Raw genomic sequence first — 19,588 nt, 5'->3', positions numbered from 1 at the left:
CCATTCTTCTCCCCATTCAACCTTTACACCTGTGTTCTCTGAATATGCACTGCAGCCTCCTCTGCAGGCGTGAGGAAGAGGCTCAATAGGCAGTTCCCTCTTCCTTTTTAACTACAGCAAAGGAGGTCACTGAGTTAATAAAGCTATAATGTGTTTCTTTTTTAATTATTTTAAGTGTATAAACTCTGTACCTTTATTTTATCCATAGCTCCAAAAGGGATTCTTCATCTCTCTCCTGATGTCTACCAAGAGATGGAAGCCAGCCGCCACAGAGTGACCTCTGGCACGAGTCTAGGTTACCTGTCACCCAAAGATATGAATCAACCTTCAAGTTCTTTCTTCAGTATGTCTCCCTCGTCGACTAGTTCAGCCACAGTTGCCAGGGAACTCCTTATAAATGGAACATCTCCTACAGCTGAAGCCATAGGTTTAACAGGAAGTTCTCCTACGCCCCCTTGTTCTCCAGTACAGCCTTCAAAACAACTGGAATATTTAGCAAGGATTCAAGGCTTTCAGGTATGATTGAAAAGAAAAAAAAAAAAAATGAGAGAGAAAGTACAGCAGCCCATCAGCCCCAAATCCTTCATTTCTGTCCATCAGAGGGCTCATTCTTGCCTGCTAATGTGGCTGCTGTACCATTTACATTGTAAATTACTAGGGGCACGGAAGACAGAAAAGAGAGCCGTAGCACATGCCTCGTTTTCTGTCACTTCTGTCCTGTAACTCTGATGCTGCCTGGCTCCCTCCCATACTCATAGGCAAAGTCACACTTACTCTCTCCCTCCTCCTCCTCTCCCACATCCCTCCATCCCTGCCTTTCTCCTCTGTCCTGTCTCCCAGTTGGTCTTGAATGGGTGCGTCTGTCTTCTTACTTTGTGCCCCTCAAACGAAATTCTGCCTTGAGATATGTGATGTTGGTGTTTTATATCACTTGCCCTCCTTTTACAATCATGGTTGAGTTTTTCAGCAGATGATTGGATTTCATAGCAGTTTTGAATTTGCCATCCTGCAGTTAGTAGTAATGTAGGTACATTCGTGAGGTTCAGCATCCTTGAAGTCTGTTACCTTAGGATTCATTACACATGTAACGGAATGCTCTCTGGTTGTTTGAGATGTAATAATGAGTATCTGTTGTACCAGGTCACATGCTGAGCCAGGGAGGTGGAGAAGCATCTCCCTCTGGTGATGTAACAGCTGTCTTGTGGTGATCTCAAACCAGCATACAACTGAATTGCATGCATGGATTTGGGAGTGTCCCCTTTGGGAGGAAAATTACCCTACAAAGCCAGCACTCCTTTATATATATGAGAGCGTTTAAAAGAATTGTTACCTATGGGAAGGAAAGCTCATGGGTGCTGGCTCATAGATGCCTTGAAAGATGTGTTCTGAAATGCAACTGCCAGTCGACGGGACGGGACTACAACTTGCTTTCGTGTAGGAAGATACGGTTGCCTGCATTTCACTCTCTCACACCTCTCCATCTTAGTCTCTCCCCCCCCCAGACCAAAACCTGTAATTTCTCGTAGAAATGTTCTAGAAGATCTGTATTGTGTAGAACGATCATGTATTATAAATGTTTCACGGGGTCAGTTATACAATAAGAAAGCAGATCATGTGTCGGGAGTACTCTGCATGTTTGGTTTGGTTTTCTTCACAGATCTCTCTGTCGCCAGGTAGTTGCTGGTGTTTTTAAATCAGTCTATTAATATGAAGTTGAAGAAGATGTTACAAATTATTGACTCTGTCATCCGAAATTTAAATGCTTAATTTTGGGTTATAATTTTAGAACTTGTTGTTCACCTTAAGAATTACAATAAATCACTGTTTAAACAAAAGGCTTTGATTCATATAGTTAAAGTTCCAGACTGATATTTAGTTCTACCAATAATCTACATAGGACAAATTAAAATAAAGTGCGATGGAGAGAGACCCATTGCTCATTGATACATGTAGCCTTGTAGAAATGGCTGCCAGTGACACACCATTTCTACACACAGCACAAGTTGGATTCGTCTCTGAGTTGAGTTTCCCTTGGTTGTATAACAACAGATATAATTTTGCTTCCAGAATAACTGAAGTTTTTAAGTTCTTTCTGCATTAGTTCGTGGCAATGACAATTAATGGCTATAATTTTATCCCATCTTCACCTCAACCAGTGTGCGGTCTGCTACCGCCATGGCTGGCTGGGCTGGCTGTTTAGGCTTGTGCTGAGGGTGATACGCTCTTATTTATGGGCAAGTTAAACATTTCCAGATCTTTGTTTCCCGATCTTTACATACTAATGACTCTTCGGCTGAGGGTTTTTTAATGTCACCTTGCTTTTTCACTGGGGTGGGATAGGCTGGCGCTGACGGGAAGTGTGCTGCCGGTGGATCACAGCCTGCAGCTGCATTGCAGATAGTCTCTCTGGGAAGTGGACTCCAGTCTGTACCATGTATTGCCATCATCATGCCACTCTAGAAGCTTCTTCGAGGTTAAGAGTATTAAAGCTTATTTCTTTTTGGTTAATTTTTCGCAGGTAGAAAATCATACAGAATTTTTGTTTCTTACATGATTTAATTAGACAGCATCTAGAAATTGTAAGACCAGCTTGTTAGAGATTATGTGTCTTCTGTTACTTTTATTTCTGGAATTTGAGAAACAATAAATCCTTTTCTTGGTTTCTAGATCAGTAACTTTTCATTTCATTTCACATTGAACAGTTGTCCTTGTTACCGAATGTTGTAGATTCTTCTTGGGCCTTCCTTTGCCCACTGTAATTTGATCTAACACTAAGCTACTGTATGTGTTATTTATATTGTATTGCCAAGTGCAATTACTTGAGTCTGTGACAAAGTCCTTTAACATAACTTTATCTTCATTTCCCTGTCTCTAATTGAAAATTTCAAATGACAAAAAAATTGATTTGCTCAGGCAAATGTTGGTATTAAGTTTACTTAAAATAACTAAAATTATTACATGGTGAATGTCCCTAACAAAACTGATTTCACACAGCACAGTGTGATTGGCACCCATGCATCCCTAGTCACCTTTTTATTCTCACTGATGATTTTTAAATTCTATGTTGACATGTGTGCATGTGTGTGTGGGGGGGAGTACGGGTATGCATGTTTGTGTAGATGCTCTTGGAGACCACAGGCATCAGATCCTCTGGAGCTGGTTCACAGGTGGATGCTGGGAATGGGACTCAGGTCCTTTACAGGAGCAATCTGCTCTTAACTGCCGAGCTGCCTTTCCAGCTCCTACCACCAAAAGACTTTTAATATTTCATTATTTTAGAAATATGCCCTTTGAACCCATTCGCGAATGAGTACTTTCTCTGAAGTTTTATTGAGTATGTTTTAATTACTTTTTTAAGGCTGAACATTCTTGCTAATATATCATTTTTAGAAAAATATTTATATCAATGATTTGTGAACCCCAGGTATTGTCTAACATAGCCAGCCTGAATCTTTAACCCCTGCACATTTGAAAAAACAAAAAACAAAACAAAAGTGAAAGTTATAATTAAGTCATAGTACTGCAGAGTTTCTTGTAAACCTTGCTAGCCGTTACTTACAGTGGCACACTGTTTCAGAATTACTCAGTGATAGAGGGAAAGTTATGACAAGGATGTGTATCTGAGCTGAAATAGAAAACTTTGCTTACATTGTTCTTTGCATTCTTCTGGAACTTTGACTTTTACTCTGCCTTTCTGTACTCACATTACTAGTAAGTAGTGGAGTGATCAGTTGCTTGCCGAAAGGAGTCATTAGGGAAATTTAATTTGAAATGGAAATGAATAAATTTAGCAAATGTCTTTCCTAGATGTATTTAATTTCAGTTTGTTCTTCTCTGTACCTGTGATCACCATCACTGAAGGGTATCATTTGTGACTCCTTTAGAATAGAGTGTATCATTTTATTCCTCACTTAAGTGACATAGGGAAGCACTTAATTGGTGTTTCTGTTAAACTTTATTAGCTTATTTCCCAAAACGTGAGTGGTCAGATACTGATGCCATTCCTAGCAAAGGGAGAACATGTACTTAAACAGGAAACTTTTCACACTTATACATTTCATCTGCCTTCTCTCTAGCAGTTAGCTGATTTGACTTCTCTGTGATGGCTCAGGCTTTTCAGTGTTTGCTTGTGGACAGACAGTGTGACATTAATGCAGATTGTACTGTGATGGGGCACGGACAGGTGGGAGGGGCTAGGCTCCCTCAGAACCATCCTCTTCCTTTATAGTCTCCACACTGGATACTTCATAATCCACGTTTTCATCTCCACAGTGGCTGTTTACAGTGGGGTATTTTTTGTTGGTGGTGGCAGAAGTGTTTGTTTTTTAAGACTGTGTTATGTGTTTTTAAATGGACAATAAAAGTATAATTTTGCAAATAGAATATGTGGAGAGAAGTCATTCAGCTACATCTCGCATAGAACTGTATCACCACCCCCATTTTACATTCTCCTTGCAACATAACCTTTACTGCGTTCCATCTGAATTCAGATTTTCACCTAAGCTGTGATGCTAACCACAGTGTGGCATGGCAATAAAAACACATGTATTTCTGGTCGGGGCTTAGAGTGTGTTGCCATCATGTCTAGTTACCTCTTGGGCTTAACCTCAGCTGCCTTCCAGAGATTTCCAAATTCGGTACGAAGTTGGTCTTCCTGCAGTGACCCTAAGACTAGGGCATATTCTTTGGGCAACTTAAGTTCATGCAATTTGACTTAGTGAGTTGGATATTGTTAGACTTTATGCTGGCTAACCCCGCTGAAGTTTGCAAACTACACATCATATAACTATTCAATAAAAGGAGTTATAGATCACCTCCATTGTAGAATTTCAGACCACCTTATTTTACTGAAATGTAAAGGACTGTAAAGAAAACTCCCAGGTTTGAAGAAAGAAATCCTGGTGTAGGTAAGAAAACATACTTTGACGAGTAACACTTATACAGGGACGGAGGGAGAGGGAAGTGGGATCGACATGTAAAATAAAATAAAAAAATAATAATAAAAGAAACAAGGTCTTGAGTAAAGCAGTCCATAGTTTTTCACTACATTGTTTAGAACTGACCCTATTCTAAATAGCTGTACTATATACATTAAACGGTATTATTTACCCACAATAAAAAAAAAAAAAAAAAAAAAAGGAAAGAAAGAAGCAAGTTATAAGAATAAAGGCTGGAGAAGGGGTGGGTGATGGTCCTGGGTGAGGGTCCCAAGTGAGTGGGGTCCCAAGGTCAGGGACCACGTGGGAGAGCATAGCAGGTTCCATAGCAGGTGAGGGTGACCGAGGAGGGAGGGAATAACACGCCAGGCAGATAGAGCTTAAATGAGGAGTTTATTTAGAAAGGGGGTGAGGGAGAAGGGAAGAGATATAGAGGCACTGGGAACAGAAGAGGGGGGTACCTGGTGGTCAACTGAAACTAGGAAGAGAAAGACAGGAATAGAGAGAAAGAGGGGGCACACTTGCTTTAAAAGGGAAACTGAGTCCCCTATGCAGCCCTGTAATGAGTGACATCGTAATAACATGGCCTTTCGTGTCCCGCCCATCATCAGGGGGCGGGGTCAGCAGACTGCTGGTTTCCAACATTTAGTGTTTTAAAGCTCTAAAGGCAAAGACACTCATCTGTAGCCTTTCTGCACCAGCATGCACATAGGAAGGTGCATACGATATTTCAAAGGAAGACTAGTGTGCAAGAAAGGTAGAGTCCCTCCCATTACAGGAACTTCAGTTTTCCCCTGAAATAAGTGACGGGGTGCCGGAGAAAAATGGCTGTCATCACGTATCCTCCCCAAGTCAAACAGATATTGTGTATGTCAGAAGATATTTCAAGTCAACATGAAGATTTTGCTATTTGAAAGTATTTGAAGATCAAATGTTTGAAGGAAAATTTGTTTTTTCTTTTGATGTGGATTGTGTTTCTTTTTTGTAGAAAGATAGCAATGATGTGGGGTTTTTTCCCCCTAGTAACATAAGATTAATTATAGTACCCATTGTGTGGCTGACAGCCATGTCATGTTGAATGTTTCTGGTGCTGCCGTTTTTTCCAACATTCGGTGCTAAATAAAGATGCCTAAGTTTTCATATAGGGTCTTCTCTCCTCACACTAGGAAACCCTTTTTATTGCATTGATTGGTTGCTTAGTTGGTTGTCTGGTTGGTTGGTTGGTTGGTTGACTTGTTGTTTGGTTGGTTGGTTTGTTGGTTGGTTGGTTGGTTAGTTGGCTGGCTGGTTGGTTAGTGGGTTGGCTGGTTGGTTGGTTGGTTGACTTGTTGTTTGGTTGGTTGGTTTGTTGGATGGCTAGTTGGTTGATTGGTTGGTTGATTGACTGGTTAGCTGGTTGACTGATTATTTAATTGACTGCTTGATTGGTTGTCTGGCTGTTTGGTTGGTTGACTGGTTGGTTGGTTAGTGAGGGTGGGGTTTATGTGTATATAATTATGTGTGCATGTGGAGGTCAGAAGAGTCTCCATTCTTTCATTCCAACATGTGCATTCCAGGGATTGAACTCAGGCCATTAAGCTTGGTTGCAGGTGTCTTTACCATCTCACTAATCTACATTTAAAAAAAAAAAAAGGGAAAAAGAAAGAAAATACTCTATGGAATAACAAATATGAAAGATTCTTCAAGCTCAAAAATTACTCAAACCACATTCTTGGGGGTATGTGCCTATTTAGGAGACACAAGGAGATAAAATGGAAGGAAACTTGATATTTATGGACTGGTTTGTAGTATGCATTGATATAGGTGTTATGTACATTAATTATATCAAAAGTGCCTGGTACATTTGTGCTTGGAAATCTTTTATTGTTGTTGTTGTTGTTTACTTTTTTCTAATTTTAAACAGAAATTGTTATATAGTGTTTGAAGGCTGGTCCCTTTAGTAGGGCTAGTGGGTGGTAGTAGCCTGTGATCTATGGATACTAGTTTCTTTTAACCAGAGGTCAGTGATGAATAGCTTTATTTCTGGCCTTAACTTTGCACAACTGGTCTAAGCCACCTAAAAATTTTGACTTTTGACCTGAAAGGGGATTTGGGTCTTGTTCTAAAATAAGTGGCGGCACATGCCTTTGATCCCAAAGCTCAGGAATATTATTTTAAGATGTGTTACATTTGTCTATGCTGTGGAACATTTGTTTAATGATGCTAAGATGGGCTGTACTCTTTTATGTTGCATTATGTTGCTTAACTCTGTGAAGCTGTGATTCTTTGCCTGTCTGAACCACCTGATGTTCTAAGAAATAGTTGAACATCCAGTGATGAGCAGAAGAAAGGATGGGTGGGGCTGGCAGCAGAGAGAATAAATAGAAGGAGAAACCTGGGAGGAGAAATGAGAAGGAGGAAGAGAGATCAAGGAATGAGAAAAGAAGGGGCCAGCCACCCAGACAGCCATGGAGTAAGAGTAAAAGTAAGATTACAGAAGCAAGAAAAAGAAAAAGCCCAGAGGTAAACGGTAGATGGGATAATTTAAGATAAGAAAAGCTGGCTAGAAACAAGCCAAGCTAAGTCTGGACAATCATAAGTAAGACTAAATCTCCATGTGTGGTTGATTTAGGAGCTGGGTGGCGACCCCCAAAACAGCCAAAAGAGTAAAATACAAACAATGACACTGAGTCACATCTGAATCAACGTTATACCTAATATAAATGCACCTGCCTCTGACCCATCTTTTTGTTAATGTGTTTGTTTGGAAAAGTTTTCTGTTTGCTGAAGCAAAATCTTTCAATGTCTCCCTGCCCCACCCCACCCCGGTGTGGGATTTGCCTCTTTGTTTTTGTCTAGGAAATCCTTGGCTAGTTAAGGTCTGAGTCTTTATTTTTAAGCTATATCTTAAATATGTGTCCATGGGATTTTTTTTCTTCCCAATTAGCCTCAGGATGTTCTCTAAGACATGTCAGTAGTACCTCCTCCCCTCTCTGGCCTGTCGTGAATATCTTTACACGTGAGAAATGAACTCTGGATCATGTTTTGTAGGTGAGTCTTTGCTTTCTGGTCTAGTAACCTGTTAAGCCCCTTGGACTGCACTATAAACTGCCTTCCCCATGCTAAAGCCCTGGGCCACATCCTTTTTCACTCAGGGTCTGTGGCTTTCCCCTGTGATGTACAGTACAGTTGGATGCCAGCAGTTGGGGCTGTTTGTGTCCAGATCTGGGGTAGGGGCATTCTCTTTTGCCTGTCCTGGCATTCAAGATTTACACCGTAAATTTCAAGTCAATCTGCTAGCCTCAGGCCCATTGATACTTAGGCTTCTGTCATCTCATCTGTTGGGACTGGTGCCTCACCAATCTCAGCCAACGTTCTGTGTACTTTCCCATCATGATCTCTGGGTCCCTCCGAACATTGAGCCCAGCCGTCAGCGGGGATTTAGGTAGTTTGTATCCCAAGTAGAGGTTCCATCATTTTTACAGCTCTGTTGTTGCGTCTTTCTTCCTTAAATATCTAGCTTTTCTGCCAGTCCTTCTCCCCTTCTCCCCTCTGCCAGCTGCCAAGACTTCACTGTCTGTACATGATGGGAAATAGACTGTCCTGGGCCACTACCCCCACAACCAAAGAATAAACATAAGTTACACTTCTTCGTATGTGAGAGTTTTGGCCTTTCAGGATGATTTTGATCACATTCCAGCCTTCACATATTTTTAAAATCTTGGGCTTTCATTGATACTTGGAAGAGACTTCATGAATTCACCCTTCCAATACCAAAAGTTATAATTCTAGCAGTACATTTTTTCCCACATCCCACTGAATTAACCCTTTAATTGGTAATGTGTTATTTTGGGATTTAGCAATAGGAGTAATGCAAAATATGGAAAAATCTATATATACAAAGATGTTCAACATCCAATCTATTACCAATGTTTTAAACAAAAGAAATACATTCTCTCCAAGATTTGGAGACCTGACTTCAGCTCTCGGTGCAGGAATGGCTGTTTCTAGAAATTCTCAGAGTAGTCTATTCTAGACTTCTTCTGGCTTTGGTGGCTTTGGTGGCTTTGGTGCCAAGTTCCTTGCTGCGTAAATTCACTGTTTCTGAGTTGCCTCCAGATGGCCTTCTCTTCGCCTCTGTATCTGTGCCGTCTTTGTTCTTTTAAGGTCAACCCGAAACCCAAGATGATCTCATCTTGAAATAATTAGCTTAGTAACACTTGGCAGAGATCTTCATTTCGAGCTAAGATCTCATTCAGAAGCACAGGGACTAAGTACCTGCTTATCTTTTTTGGGAGCCTCTGCTCATCTAGCTGTGCAGGTATCTCCTGTGTTCTGAAGTGTGAGTTTTTGTTTCTTTTAGCACATTTGGAGGGTTCCAGCTGTGTTTTCGTCTAACACATTGTGTGTCCCATTTTTCCTTTACTCTCTTCTTGGACTTTACTTAAATGCCTCTCAGATATTGCTATGAAGTTCCTGGGGCTATGGTTTTTGTGTTTGTTTGTTTGATTGAGTTTTCACATTCTGAACTAGGTGATAATCATTTCTGGTAATAAAGGAGTTTACTATTTATCCTCTGGAGTTGTGTTTGGTTTTGGATTTTGGACAGTGTGCTTTTCGAGAATTTCCATACACATATCTCTTTCATAGTTTCTGCTTCTTTTCAAAGGGTTTCTATCCAGTAATCCCTGACAGGATGGGTTAGTTTCTAGTCATTTGAGTTTGAGTTACCTCTTTCTTTATCTTCTAAAACTACTTCCATATACCTCATTGCTGTTTTGTTAGGGATGACGTATTTTAGAGACCACCTTGTATTTTTCTGAATAGTTGTATGCTGGACTCCCCAGTTCTGGCTGGACTCACTGCAGACTTTGTGTTTCTTCCCAGACTTTGACTTTTGAGACAGGATTCTCTTTCAGTTCTACATCATGTTTCTGTATTAAATGCTGCAAAGGAAAATCTCCCGGAGGTGGCATTAGGTGGATATTACTGCTGGAGAGCATGAGTGTAAATCTTTTGTAATAAGTAAATGTGGGGATGGGGGTGTAAGTAAAAATGTTGATGAGTATATTTTTTTCCTACAGTAGAGATGATCACTAGATTTGGTGTTGTTATGTAACTGTCATACAATTCTCAGTTTGTACCAAGGAATTAATGATGGCACAGTCATGTTGACTAACCTATAGATCAGCTTTCTGGCTGCCACCCTGTTTCGGCCTGGGACCATTGTGTGACCCCACACTGCATTTAGTTACAAGCCTGTTCCTCTCATCAAGTAATCATTCTTGTATCTTTCATAATCTTGATACATTTTGATGAATAGTGATCGCTTATTTTGTAAAAATGTTCTCTTTCGTTTTTACTGATCCTTTTCACTTCATTGATTCATCATGCATTCCGATCCTACTTATCCCTTTGTTCCCTCAAGTCCGCTTGCCCTCTGCCCAAGAAACACCCCCAAAAAACAACAACAAAAAAATGAGATTTAAAGGAAAAACCAAAGGAACAAAACAAAAACAAAGAAGGAGGAGGAGAAGAAGAAGGAGTGTCATCATCGTCTTGTCGTGGAAGCTGTAATGTGGACATTGAGTCATACATTTTACCCTTTGGTCCATTCATCTTTACTTGCAAGTGTTCATTGCCAGGAGTCATTGGTCTGGCTTGAGGCCTCTGATTTCTGCCTCACCACCAATAATGGGCTCTCTGGGACTCCTCTTGCATATCCTGATGTAGAACTGTGACATGGAGATACGCCATTTTGGATCTGTAGGTTCACCCTCTTCTCATACTCCAACAGTTCATAGATTCAGTGGACGTTGGGTTGGGTCAACTCATAGCCCTGTTGTGGGCCTAGGTGGTAGCTGGGTTGGTCACCCGCCAGCCTTCCCTCATCGTTACTGCTGGGCGAGCTCTCCAGCATTGTCTCAGCTAATTCACCCAATGCAGCCTGCTGGAAGGAGTGGGCAGACTCTCCTGCTCTGGACCTCAGACCACCAGGGCCAGCTCTACTGTTGGTGTGGGGCCCTCTCTTCTGATGGCTGTAGGGGTCATATGATATAGGCATGGGGTCAGCCCTCCTGCTCTCATACCCTCAGGGCTGGCTTTCCTATTTCCTGGACAACAGGCTCAGCTCTAGTGTGCTGCCCAGACAGGAAGCAGAGGCTGCTTTCTCATGAGTTGTTGAATGTCGGGGCTAACTCTCCCACTCTTGTGACCCACCCCCACCTAAGACCAGCTCTCACCTGCCTCAGGTGGTAATAGATGAGTACGGGAGGTAAAAATATTCTTGAATGGGTTTCTGTTGGAAATTTTTCATGATTTTGAAAAGTACTTTGAAGCTATCTGGGGAGTCCTCTCTTGAGACAGGTTCTCGTGTAGCCTAGGTTAGCTTTTTTGCTGCATAGCCAAGGGTACCCTTGAACTCATCTCTTCCCTTGCCTCCCCTCCCCAAATGCTGGGCCTGTAGATGTGCCTGGGCCTGCTGAGGCTGTGCGTGTTTTAGGAGAATCTCCCAGAAATGGTGCCCCCCGCCCCAAAGCTCTGAATGCAGCATTCCCTCTGCACACATTGTGAGCATCAGACATGTTTTACTTTTGCTTCATTGGCCCGACAGTTGAGAAGATTCACAAGGAAGAGCAAAGCCTGTTGTGTTCACCAACACTTTACTCTTTGGTGATTGTTCTTCTTAGTGGAGTTCCAAGATTGTCATTTTGTCATTCCTTCTTTTAATTTCAGCCATTGCCTCTTAGGAGGAGGGGCTTGGGTGCACTGGGTGGTGGTCAAGACCTGACCCTCCATGATGCTTACCCTGAAGTGCCCACTGGCAAGGAGGAGTGGGGACTGCACTGACACTCACTGGGGTAAAAGTCTTGACTTCCCCCTTGTCTTCTACTGTCATTGTGTTTGGGGATTTATCTCTCCTTGGTAGGCTCACAGGCGTGAGGTTAGGAGCTCTCCAGATGGCTTTCACTGTTGCGATAGGATCAAGTTTGCCCTTTCCTTCCCACAGTGATAGCCTGGAGTAGGACTCATGCATGCTATCGAAAGTTTTCTGTGTTGTTAGTTATTCCTTTTCTGTCCCTCTGGTGGAGAACATGCTTTGAGGGGCTTATTTTCTCCCCTCCCTCCCTCCCTCCCTCCCTCCCTCCCTCCCTTTCTTCTTCCTTCTATAGCCGTTGGTATGTTCAGGGTGAAGTGTAGCTCACACACAGTCCAGTATGTGTAATCCAGAAAGAAAATCCAGAAATTCACCACTGTGCTGGCCCTTGAATCCTGGGGTCCCTCTCTACGGAGTCCCGAGTCCTCTCATTTCACATGTGCCATCTGGGACTGTTTATGTGGCAGGAAAAAAAAAAAGGAAAGGAAAATGTGTTCACCTGCAATGGAAGCAGAAATTCATAAATGTTCTTTTTTTAGGATGTTTGAAACGGGTAATTATATTTTGAATACAAGTGTATTTCTATGTATGTTTCTAAAATACAAAGTCCCTGGTAGAAAGTAACATCAACATACAATGGAAAGATTTATTATCAGTATGCAATGGAAAGATTTCTAAGGTCTTGTCTCTGAGCCCCATGCTCTTGAAGTACTGCCCAATACAATAGACTTCTGAACTGGCCCTGCTGAGTGAAAAGCTGGTATGAGCTAAAAACTCCAACGGTTAGTGACCTCTGAACGGCATTTTCCTTATGAAAGTTAATTTTGTACAAAGCCCTGTCGATTTTAGTATGGCTTAGTGTGTGTGTGTGTGTGTGTGTGTGTGTGTGTGTGTGTGTGTGTGTGCATGCGTGCTATATATCAAACCATGAGAACCTCTTGCAGAAGAAGAAAGCTCCCTTTGTGGCAGATAGATAATAGGCTTCCAGTCACTTAGTGCTGACAACTCATCTATTGTTGCCATTGCCAGATAATTTTTATGTCTTTGTACATCACTGACAGATTTGAACAGCAAATACAAACATGTAATTTGGAAAGCTCATCCAGGCATATGCTTTCTGTCTCCATCTTTGTAATGTGATTTCATTCACTCACTTGTTCCAATCCCTCTAGAGGTAATAGTGAGGCAAGCATACTACATGTCGAGTGAACCGGGCTGCTATCACATAAGGCTGTGGTATGTGCCCGATCATGGTAAATGCTTACATTTTTGGAACAAAGGAGCAGATATGATGTTAAGTTCTTAGTTGTAAAACAGATGGAGGACAGAAATTTCAGAGGAAGTCAGTAACAGACATTGCCCTAATTAATCTTGTTCTTAACGTTGTACGGCTTGTCATATGTTTTATTGTATTGTATAAGATGGGCTATAATAGTAATACATATTTGTTTTATTAAAAATTATGAGCTAGTCCCAGCACCAGATGAGTTTCACAACAAATTTTATTCACTTTTAAGTTAATTACATATATACTTGTGTAATACATACATGGAACTAAAATAATATGTGCACTAGTGACAAGTAGGTCATCACGGTAATTTACATGTCATTAAATAATAATTTACATATCACTACATGAAAGTCTACAGAAATAGCTCATGTGTTTATTTAGTTCAAGATTTATGAAGCAAATCTGTCCCGTACTTGCTAAGAACATGCTATTTGAGTTAACACAGATTTAGCCTTTAAACATTTATACTTACTCCTAGATCAAACATGGACCAAGTGTGACTCTGGCAGATGTAAGAATCAAGCATGTTTTAAGGGTCCTGAGGTCCATCACTACGTGCTATCGTGTCAGCCTCCTACTGCCCACCCTTGTCAGGTTTCAGAACCAGCATGGCCTGCTGCGGAGCTGCGGACCCCAGATCTGAACCTGCGGTGGGCTAAGCATCCTGGCTTTCCTGACACACAATCATGTTGTGTCTGATACTCAGAAGAGTCATCCTTCCTTTCTCCTTAGAGATGTAAAGACAAGCTTGCTTTAACCTGAGTCTTTCACATACTTTCGTCCAACAGGAGGCAGACAGCTCGCTGCTGCTTCAAGCGTCAAGCGTTAACAGTCATGTGAAACAGTTTGACTCAACTCTTTGGGCAGGGAGGAGAATGAAGAACAATTCTCATTTGGACAGCCCTCATATTGGGCATGAAAAAATTCATATCATTGTATGGAAATTATTCCAAGGCATCAGATCTTAGAGCATCACATGGAAACACTAAATCTTCAGGGCTAGGGGAATGGCTTTTGTAATCTTCCAAAACTGCCTCTACTGATTTTTTTCTCTCTTTCACTAGAATCAAAGTCCTGTGACATTGTTTGTGGGAGTTTGGAGGCCAGTGGTAGAAACCCACTTCCTCATTTTTTCTGAAGGATTTTGCCAAGTTAGCTTTAAATACCCATGTATTATGTATTAGGACATGACCTAATCATTTCCACAGTGTCAGAATTCAGGCTTCCCACAACAGATATCACTTTTTAAATTGACAATTTTACAAACATGTTTTTATACCCAAGAAAAAAATATATGTCCATAGAGAGCTATCTGATGCTTATGAATCATTAGTTAGATGTGTAAAGCATAACTCCTTGTTTAGACATTTTCTCAACTTCTTATTATGTTTTGTTCAATTTGAAATTATGTAGTCCTTAAGTAGTAGTTTCACTTATTTGCCTTAGTGGTTTTTATCTAGTGTATCAATGCATTGGGAGAAATAGGAAATGGATTTTGTTTGTGTTTTGTTTGTTTTATGGATTTTTTATTTTGTTTTTTGTTTGTTTTTCCTTTTTTTATATAAATCTGAAACAAGGTTGTTTTACATGTCAATCCCAGTTCCCTCACTCTCTCATCCTCCCATATTCTCCCCACCAAACCCCAGCCCATCCTTTTCCTGCTCCCCAGGGAGGGTGAGGCCTTCCATGGGGATCTTCAAAGTCTGTCACATCATTTGGAGCAGGGCCTAGGCCCTCCCCCATAGAGTATCCCTCTATGTGGAATGGGCTCCCAAAGTCCATTAATACACTAGGAATAAATACTGATCCATTACCAGAGGCCCCATAGACTGCCCAGCCATCCTAACTGACACCCACATTCTGGGGGTCTGGGTTGGTCCTATGCTGGTTTCCCAGCTATCAGACTGTGGTCCTTGAGCTCCCCCTTGCTCAGGTCAGCTGTCTCTGTGGGTTTCTCCTGCCAGGTTTTGACAGCTTTGCTCATCACTCCTCCTGGTCTGCATCAGGATCCAGGATTTTGGCTCAGTGTTTAACTGTGGGTGTCTGCTTCTGCTTCCATCAGCTACTAGATGAAGGCTCTAGGATGGCATATAAGGTAGTCATCAATCTCATTATTGTGGGAGTTAGGAGAAAGAGAAGGGGAGAAGATGGGGGAGAGGTGGGCATGAGTGAGCAGGAAGATTGAGACAGGGAAAGAATAGAGAAGAACAAGAAAAGAGATGCCATAATAGAGGGAGCCATTATGGCTACTCTCTGAAGCTCCGTCCTGACAGGCCGTGGGCCTTGGTGTTGATTATGGGGCAACAGATCATGATTAAGTTCCTTCTGTGTTTTCGTTGTGGTTTGTTTGCTTTTTAAGTGCCCTAAGCATTTTTCCTCCTCAAATAAAAGCTCATAGACCATAGTCTAGGGCTGATATGACAGTTCATGGGGTGTGAAGTTTCTTCCAACTACGTCTAGGTTTCTTCCTAGCCAAAAAAAAAAATGTTAACATCTACACTAAATAGCAAATTGACAACACCATAAGACACATGTCTTAAACCATTTCTTTAAAGTTTCCAGAAAGCTTCCACAAACTTCTGCTTGTGTTCTGCTTAGTCATCTGGCCCGTCAAGACTGTCAGCATCCGATTGTCAGCTCCAAGTGCTGGCTCTGCGTCACCGTGAGAGGAGGCTAGCAGGCAGCTCCCAGCACAGCTGTGGCATGCTGGGGGCCTGGCTGCTGTGTGGGGCCTTCTCTTTTATCGCCCACGTGAATTGTGTATGTACACTAACAGGACGTGCTGTGGTTTATTAGGTTCTCACAGACTCGTGGGTCTTTGGGCAGTGATAGCTAAGTAAGCCAGTGATGGAAACAACATTGGGAGCCCATCCTTCCAACTGGAAAGTCTTGTATTTTTGTCCTTTCTAGCCCCCATTTCTCTAGGAGCAAGGACAAAGCCTCAGTAAGCCAGCCAACATATAGCTGTTGATCATCACTCAGCATTGTGGAAGATTATCACGTTGTTCATGCCGGCTACCCACTGGACACCGTGCCAATGGGTGATATGCTGTCTTATGTTTAAAACGTGTATGTCTTATAATATCGTGATATCGGACTCTTCCATAAGTACTCTCAGACCAAGCTGTCATGGTGTCACTCTCTATTGCCTTTAGTGTAAGCTGTTGGGGGATGTGGTTCATTTTTCTATCACCCCCACTGGGGGCACAGACTGACCAGGGGGCGCAGGACAGTGAGTTAGAGCTGTCCTTAGAATTTTTATAGCAAAATCATCGCTGTCCTCTGGAAATGGAGCTTTTATATCGACTTGGTTTGAGTCCTAAACTTTCACAGAATTCTCAAGAGGAAGTTCCCCTATCCCCAGGTGCCTACTTCACAGCCCTGCTGGAAGACTAGGATTCATGTTGTTGTGATTTCCATCAGATCGTGACATATTTTAACATTAACGTAGCCCATATCCTGTATTAAGAATACATAGTCTTCATGCAACAATTAGAATAAAACCTCCGATAAGGAAGTAGTGATACATATTTTAGTTTCCTTCCACACAAATTCAAAAATATCTTTTCTGTTTGTGTTGTTTTTTTTCAAGACAGATTTTCTCTGTGTAACAGCCCTAGGTGTCCTGTAACTCGCTCTGTAGACCAGGCTGACCTCAAACTCACAGAGATCCTCCTGCCTCTGCCTCCTGAGTGCTGGGGTTAAAGGTGTGTGCCGCCACTGCCTGACTAAAAATTATCTCTAAGCATTTAACAAACTAAGCAAGTTGTAGCTAATGAGGTCAGTTTTCCTTATAATTAATAGGAACATCATTCCACTCTACATTCATATTTTCACTAATTTATCACACTACCAGTGTTCTTACTGACTTGTGAGATTAACACTTGAGAAGTCACTGGCTGGCAGGGCTGGGAGGTGGCTCAGTGGCTAAGAGCACAAACTTGAGGACTTGTGTTTGGATTCCCAGCACCCACATGAACCCCAGCTGTGAATGCATGTACCTGTAACCCAGGCCAGGGTTCAGGAATGGAAGAGACAGAAGGTCATGGCTTGCCGGCCACCCAGTCCTAGCCAAAATACCGGCAAGCTCCAGATTCAGTGAGAGACCTTGTCTGAAGGGAGTAAAAGAATGATAAAGCAAGACCAGACGTCCATGGCTATGTTTGCACAGATGTATGTGCTCTCAGACACACACATGTACACACACACACATGCACACGCCAGTCTCGCCACCAAATGCACACAAAAGTCACTGACAGCATTTCTGAGAGTGGATGAGTGGAAATTCCCTGGTGAAATGAAGTTTGAGCCTCCCATGCCCGATGCACCCACTCAGACTTGGAGTGTCTTACATGTGGTTTTAATAATGCTCACCCTCATACTATTCTGATAACTTTATTTAGGTCTGAGCTCTACAAATCGTTTCAGTTTAATTCAGTCTAGTTATAATGTCAGAATTTTAAACAAAACATGATATAGTGGCATACATTCAGCCGTGTGTTTTGTAGGGTCTGTAATGGAGAAATTGGAGAATGTCACTACCAATTAGGAATCACATAAACACAGAGTCGAAGATGAGGGAAAAAAAAAACCTACGTTGTCAAATTTTTATTAGCATCATATGAACTCTGACTAGTGCTTATGCTCGAGTCCTGTGTGCACCGGCATAAAAAAAAGACAGGGCTTATAAATATGAATGTAATGTTTGGTCTTTCCTTCTTCACTGAATGAAAAGCATTTCCTACGTTGTAAAACCCAAGAAGACTCGAAATGGAATTAATAGATTTTCCTTAGATATCAGAATATTCTAGAAAGGTTTGTGCATTCTGCACAAACTGTGGTAATTTTCTTGAAATCTGCAGGCTTTGACTAGGGACCTTTTCTGTCTGGCTCTTTCATAAAAATGGCATTCAGCAGATGGTATATGTTCCATTATAGCTTCACCGCTATGTGGACAAAATGGCAAGGGATGATGTGTGACTTGTCCGACCCTAGCCCCTATACAGATGATGCCCATGCTATTGGGCGCTCGTGAATCCAGTCGTGGCTGGGGATCCAATGCCACTATCTATTTGCTGCATTTCGGCCCAGCTTAGAAACATGAGGAGGACTTCACAAACACACAGCAGGGCTTTGCTTTCCCGGATAAGTTAGCTATGGAAGCATCTGTTAGACTCTGGAAACATCAAAATGGCCTGTGCCGGGAGCAAGCATCCTAGGAAGTTTAAGTTACCCTAGACTTCTTGTTTGCAGCCCATTATTAATTTAAATATGGAATTTTTGTATGAGGAAGACATAATTGCCTTTCTGTGTTTTTATCCCCAGAGAGTCTCGGCCAGCAAAGCAATCTGAATGACAGACACTGAACTGTCATTCTGTATACACTCATCTGACTGCCCAAGAGTTCATGTTACCTATAAAATAACCACGTGACCTTCCAGAATGTCCCTGAGTTAAGTTCTAGTGTTATGGTTTTATTTTTAAAGGCTTATTTCTGGAACAAAGATGAAAACCCTGAAAAATTACATTGTTTCTTAATGAACAAATTCCTCAGGTTGTTTAGCTAGCTTCTTGAGAGAGCATGCATACAAGGTAATGCATACTTCCAACTAAAATAATCCTCATATTAGACTTAAACTAAGGATCTAGATCATGAAATTTCTAGCTTTGACCGTCACTCATAGATGGCATTGTCTTCAGCCTAACTCAGTGTGCTTTCTGACTTAGGGTAGAACATCTGTAACCCTCTTCCACATCCAGTTTTCAATAGGTTGAGGGTGCCTTGTAGTCTTCTGTCCAATCTTTGTTCCCTTTGTTTGAAAATAGAAAATAGAAAAAAAAATCCCCATTCAAGAAGATCTGTTCAACAACAGTGGCTGGGACAAGGTTAAGGTCTTTCCCCCAGTCTGCAGTGCCTCTGACTTGGTGTGTTTGGAGTCGTTTGTATCTGGTAGGGAGGCTGCAGTATTTTGGAAAGAGCAAAAGCTTGGCCATGAAATCTGAGTTTTAGGAGATACTCATGGCATAAGGTAGTTATAGGTTCCCGGATGGGTTCTGTCACTTCTTGTGACTCTGTCACCCGAAGTGTTAAGTGGAAGAGTTGAGATGACTTGCAGTGCCCCAGTGCTATGGTTCATGATTCTTTAACTGGTGTTACTGGTCCTTGAATGAACCCAGAGAAACAAAAATAGGTGTAGTTCATTGCTCTAGAAAATAGCTAGCAATTGCTCCATTGCTGTTTGAGGGTTTTGTTATACCAGCAGAAGGTCATACAGTGGGTATCTGAGGCTTGCAGGAAGGAATGTTTTCTTGTGTGCAGCTATGTGCTAAGGCTAAATAGTGCTTCCTGGTCTCATGATGGGCTGCCAGGTCTAGCAAATTCATCCCTCAGGTGAGTGCAGCTACCTCTCTGCCTATCTCTGTCCTTTCGCCTGGCAGAACCAACTTCAGGAGCAGTGTGATTACCAATGACCATCAATAGGACTCACCCTTAGCACCAAACAC

At 41.8% G+C, this 19,588-nt stretch overlaps 1 protein-coding gene across 7 annotated transcripts in view; it reads left to right on the top strand.

Annotated features, from left to right (window-relative positions):
* The window catches only part of Stau2 (staufen double-stranded RNA binding protein 2), a 204,075-nt gene that overhangs the window by 104,807 nt on the left and 79,680 nt on the right, over nucleotides 1–19,588 (top strand). For all 7 annotated transcript variants that reach the window (XM_051196430.1, XM_051196420.1, XM_051196439.1 and 4 more), the window contains one exon: nucleotides 209–516. In XM_051196430.1, coding sequence (XP_051052387.1) covers nucleotides 209–516 — 308 coding nt within the window. The remainder of the gene's footprint in view (nucleotides 1–208; nucleotides 517–19,588) is intronic.

This window comes from Phodopus roborovskii, unplaced genomic scaffold, assembly GCF_943737965.1.
Source record: "Phodopus roborovskii unplaced genomic scaffold, PHOROB, whole genome shotgun sequence".
Classification (NCBI taxonomy): domain Eukaryota; kingdom Metazoa; phylum Chordata; class Mammalia; order Rodentia; family Cricetidae; genus Phodopus; species Phodopus roborovskii.
Note: the sequence above shows the minus strand (reverse complement) of the source record. Positions and strands in the feature narration are given on the sequence as shown.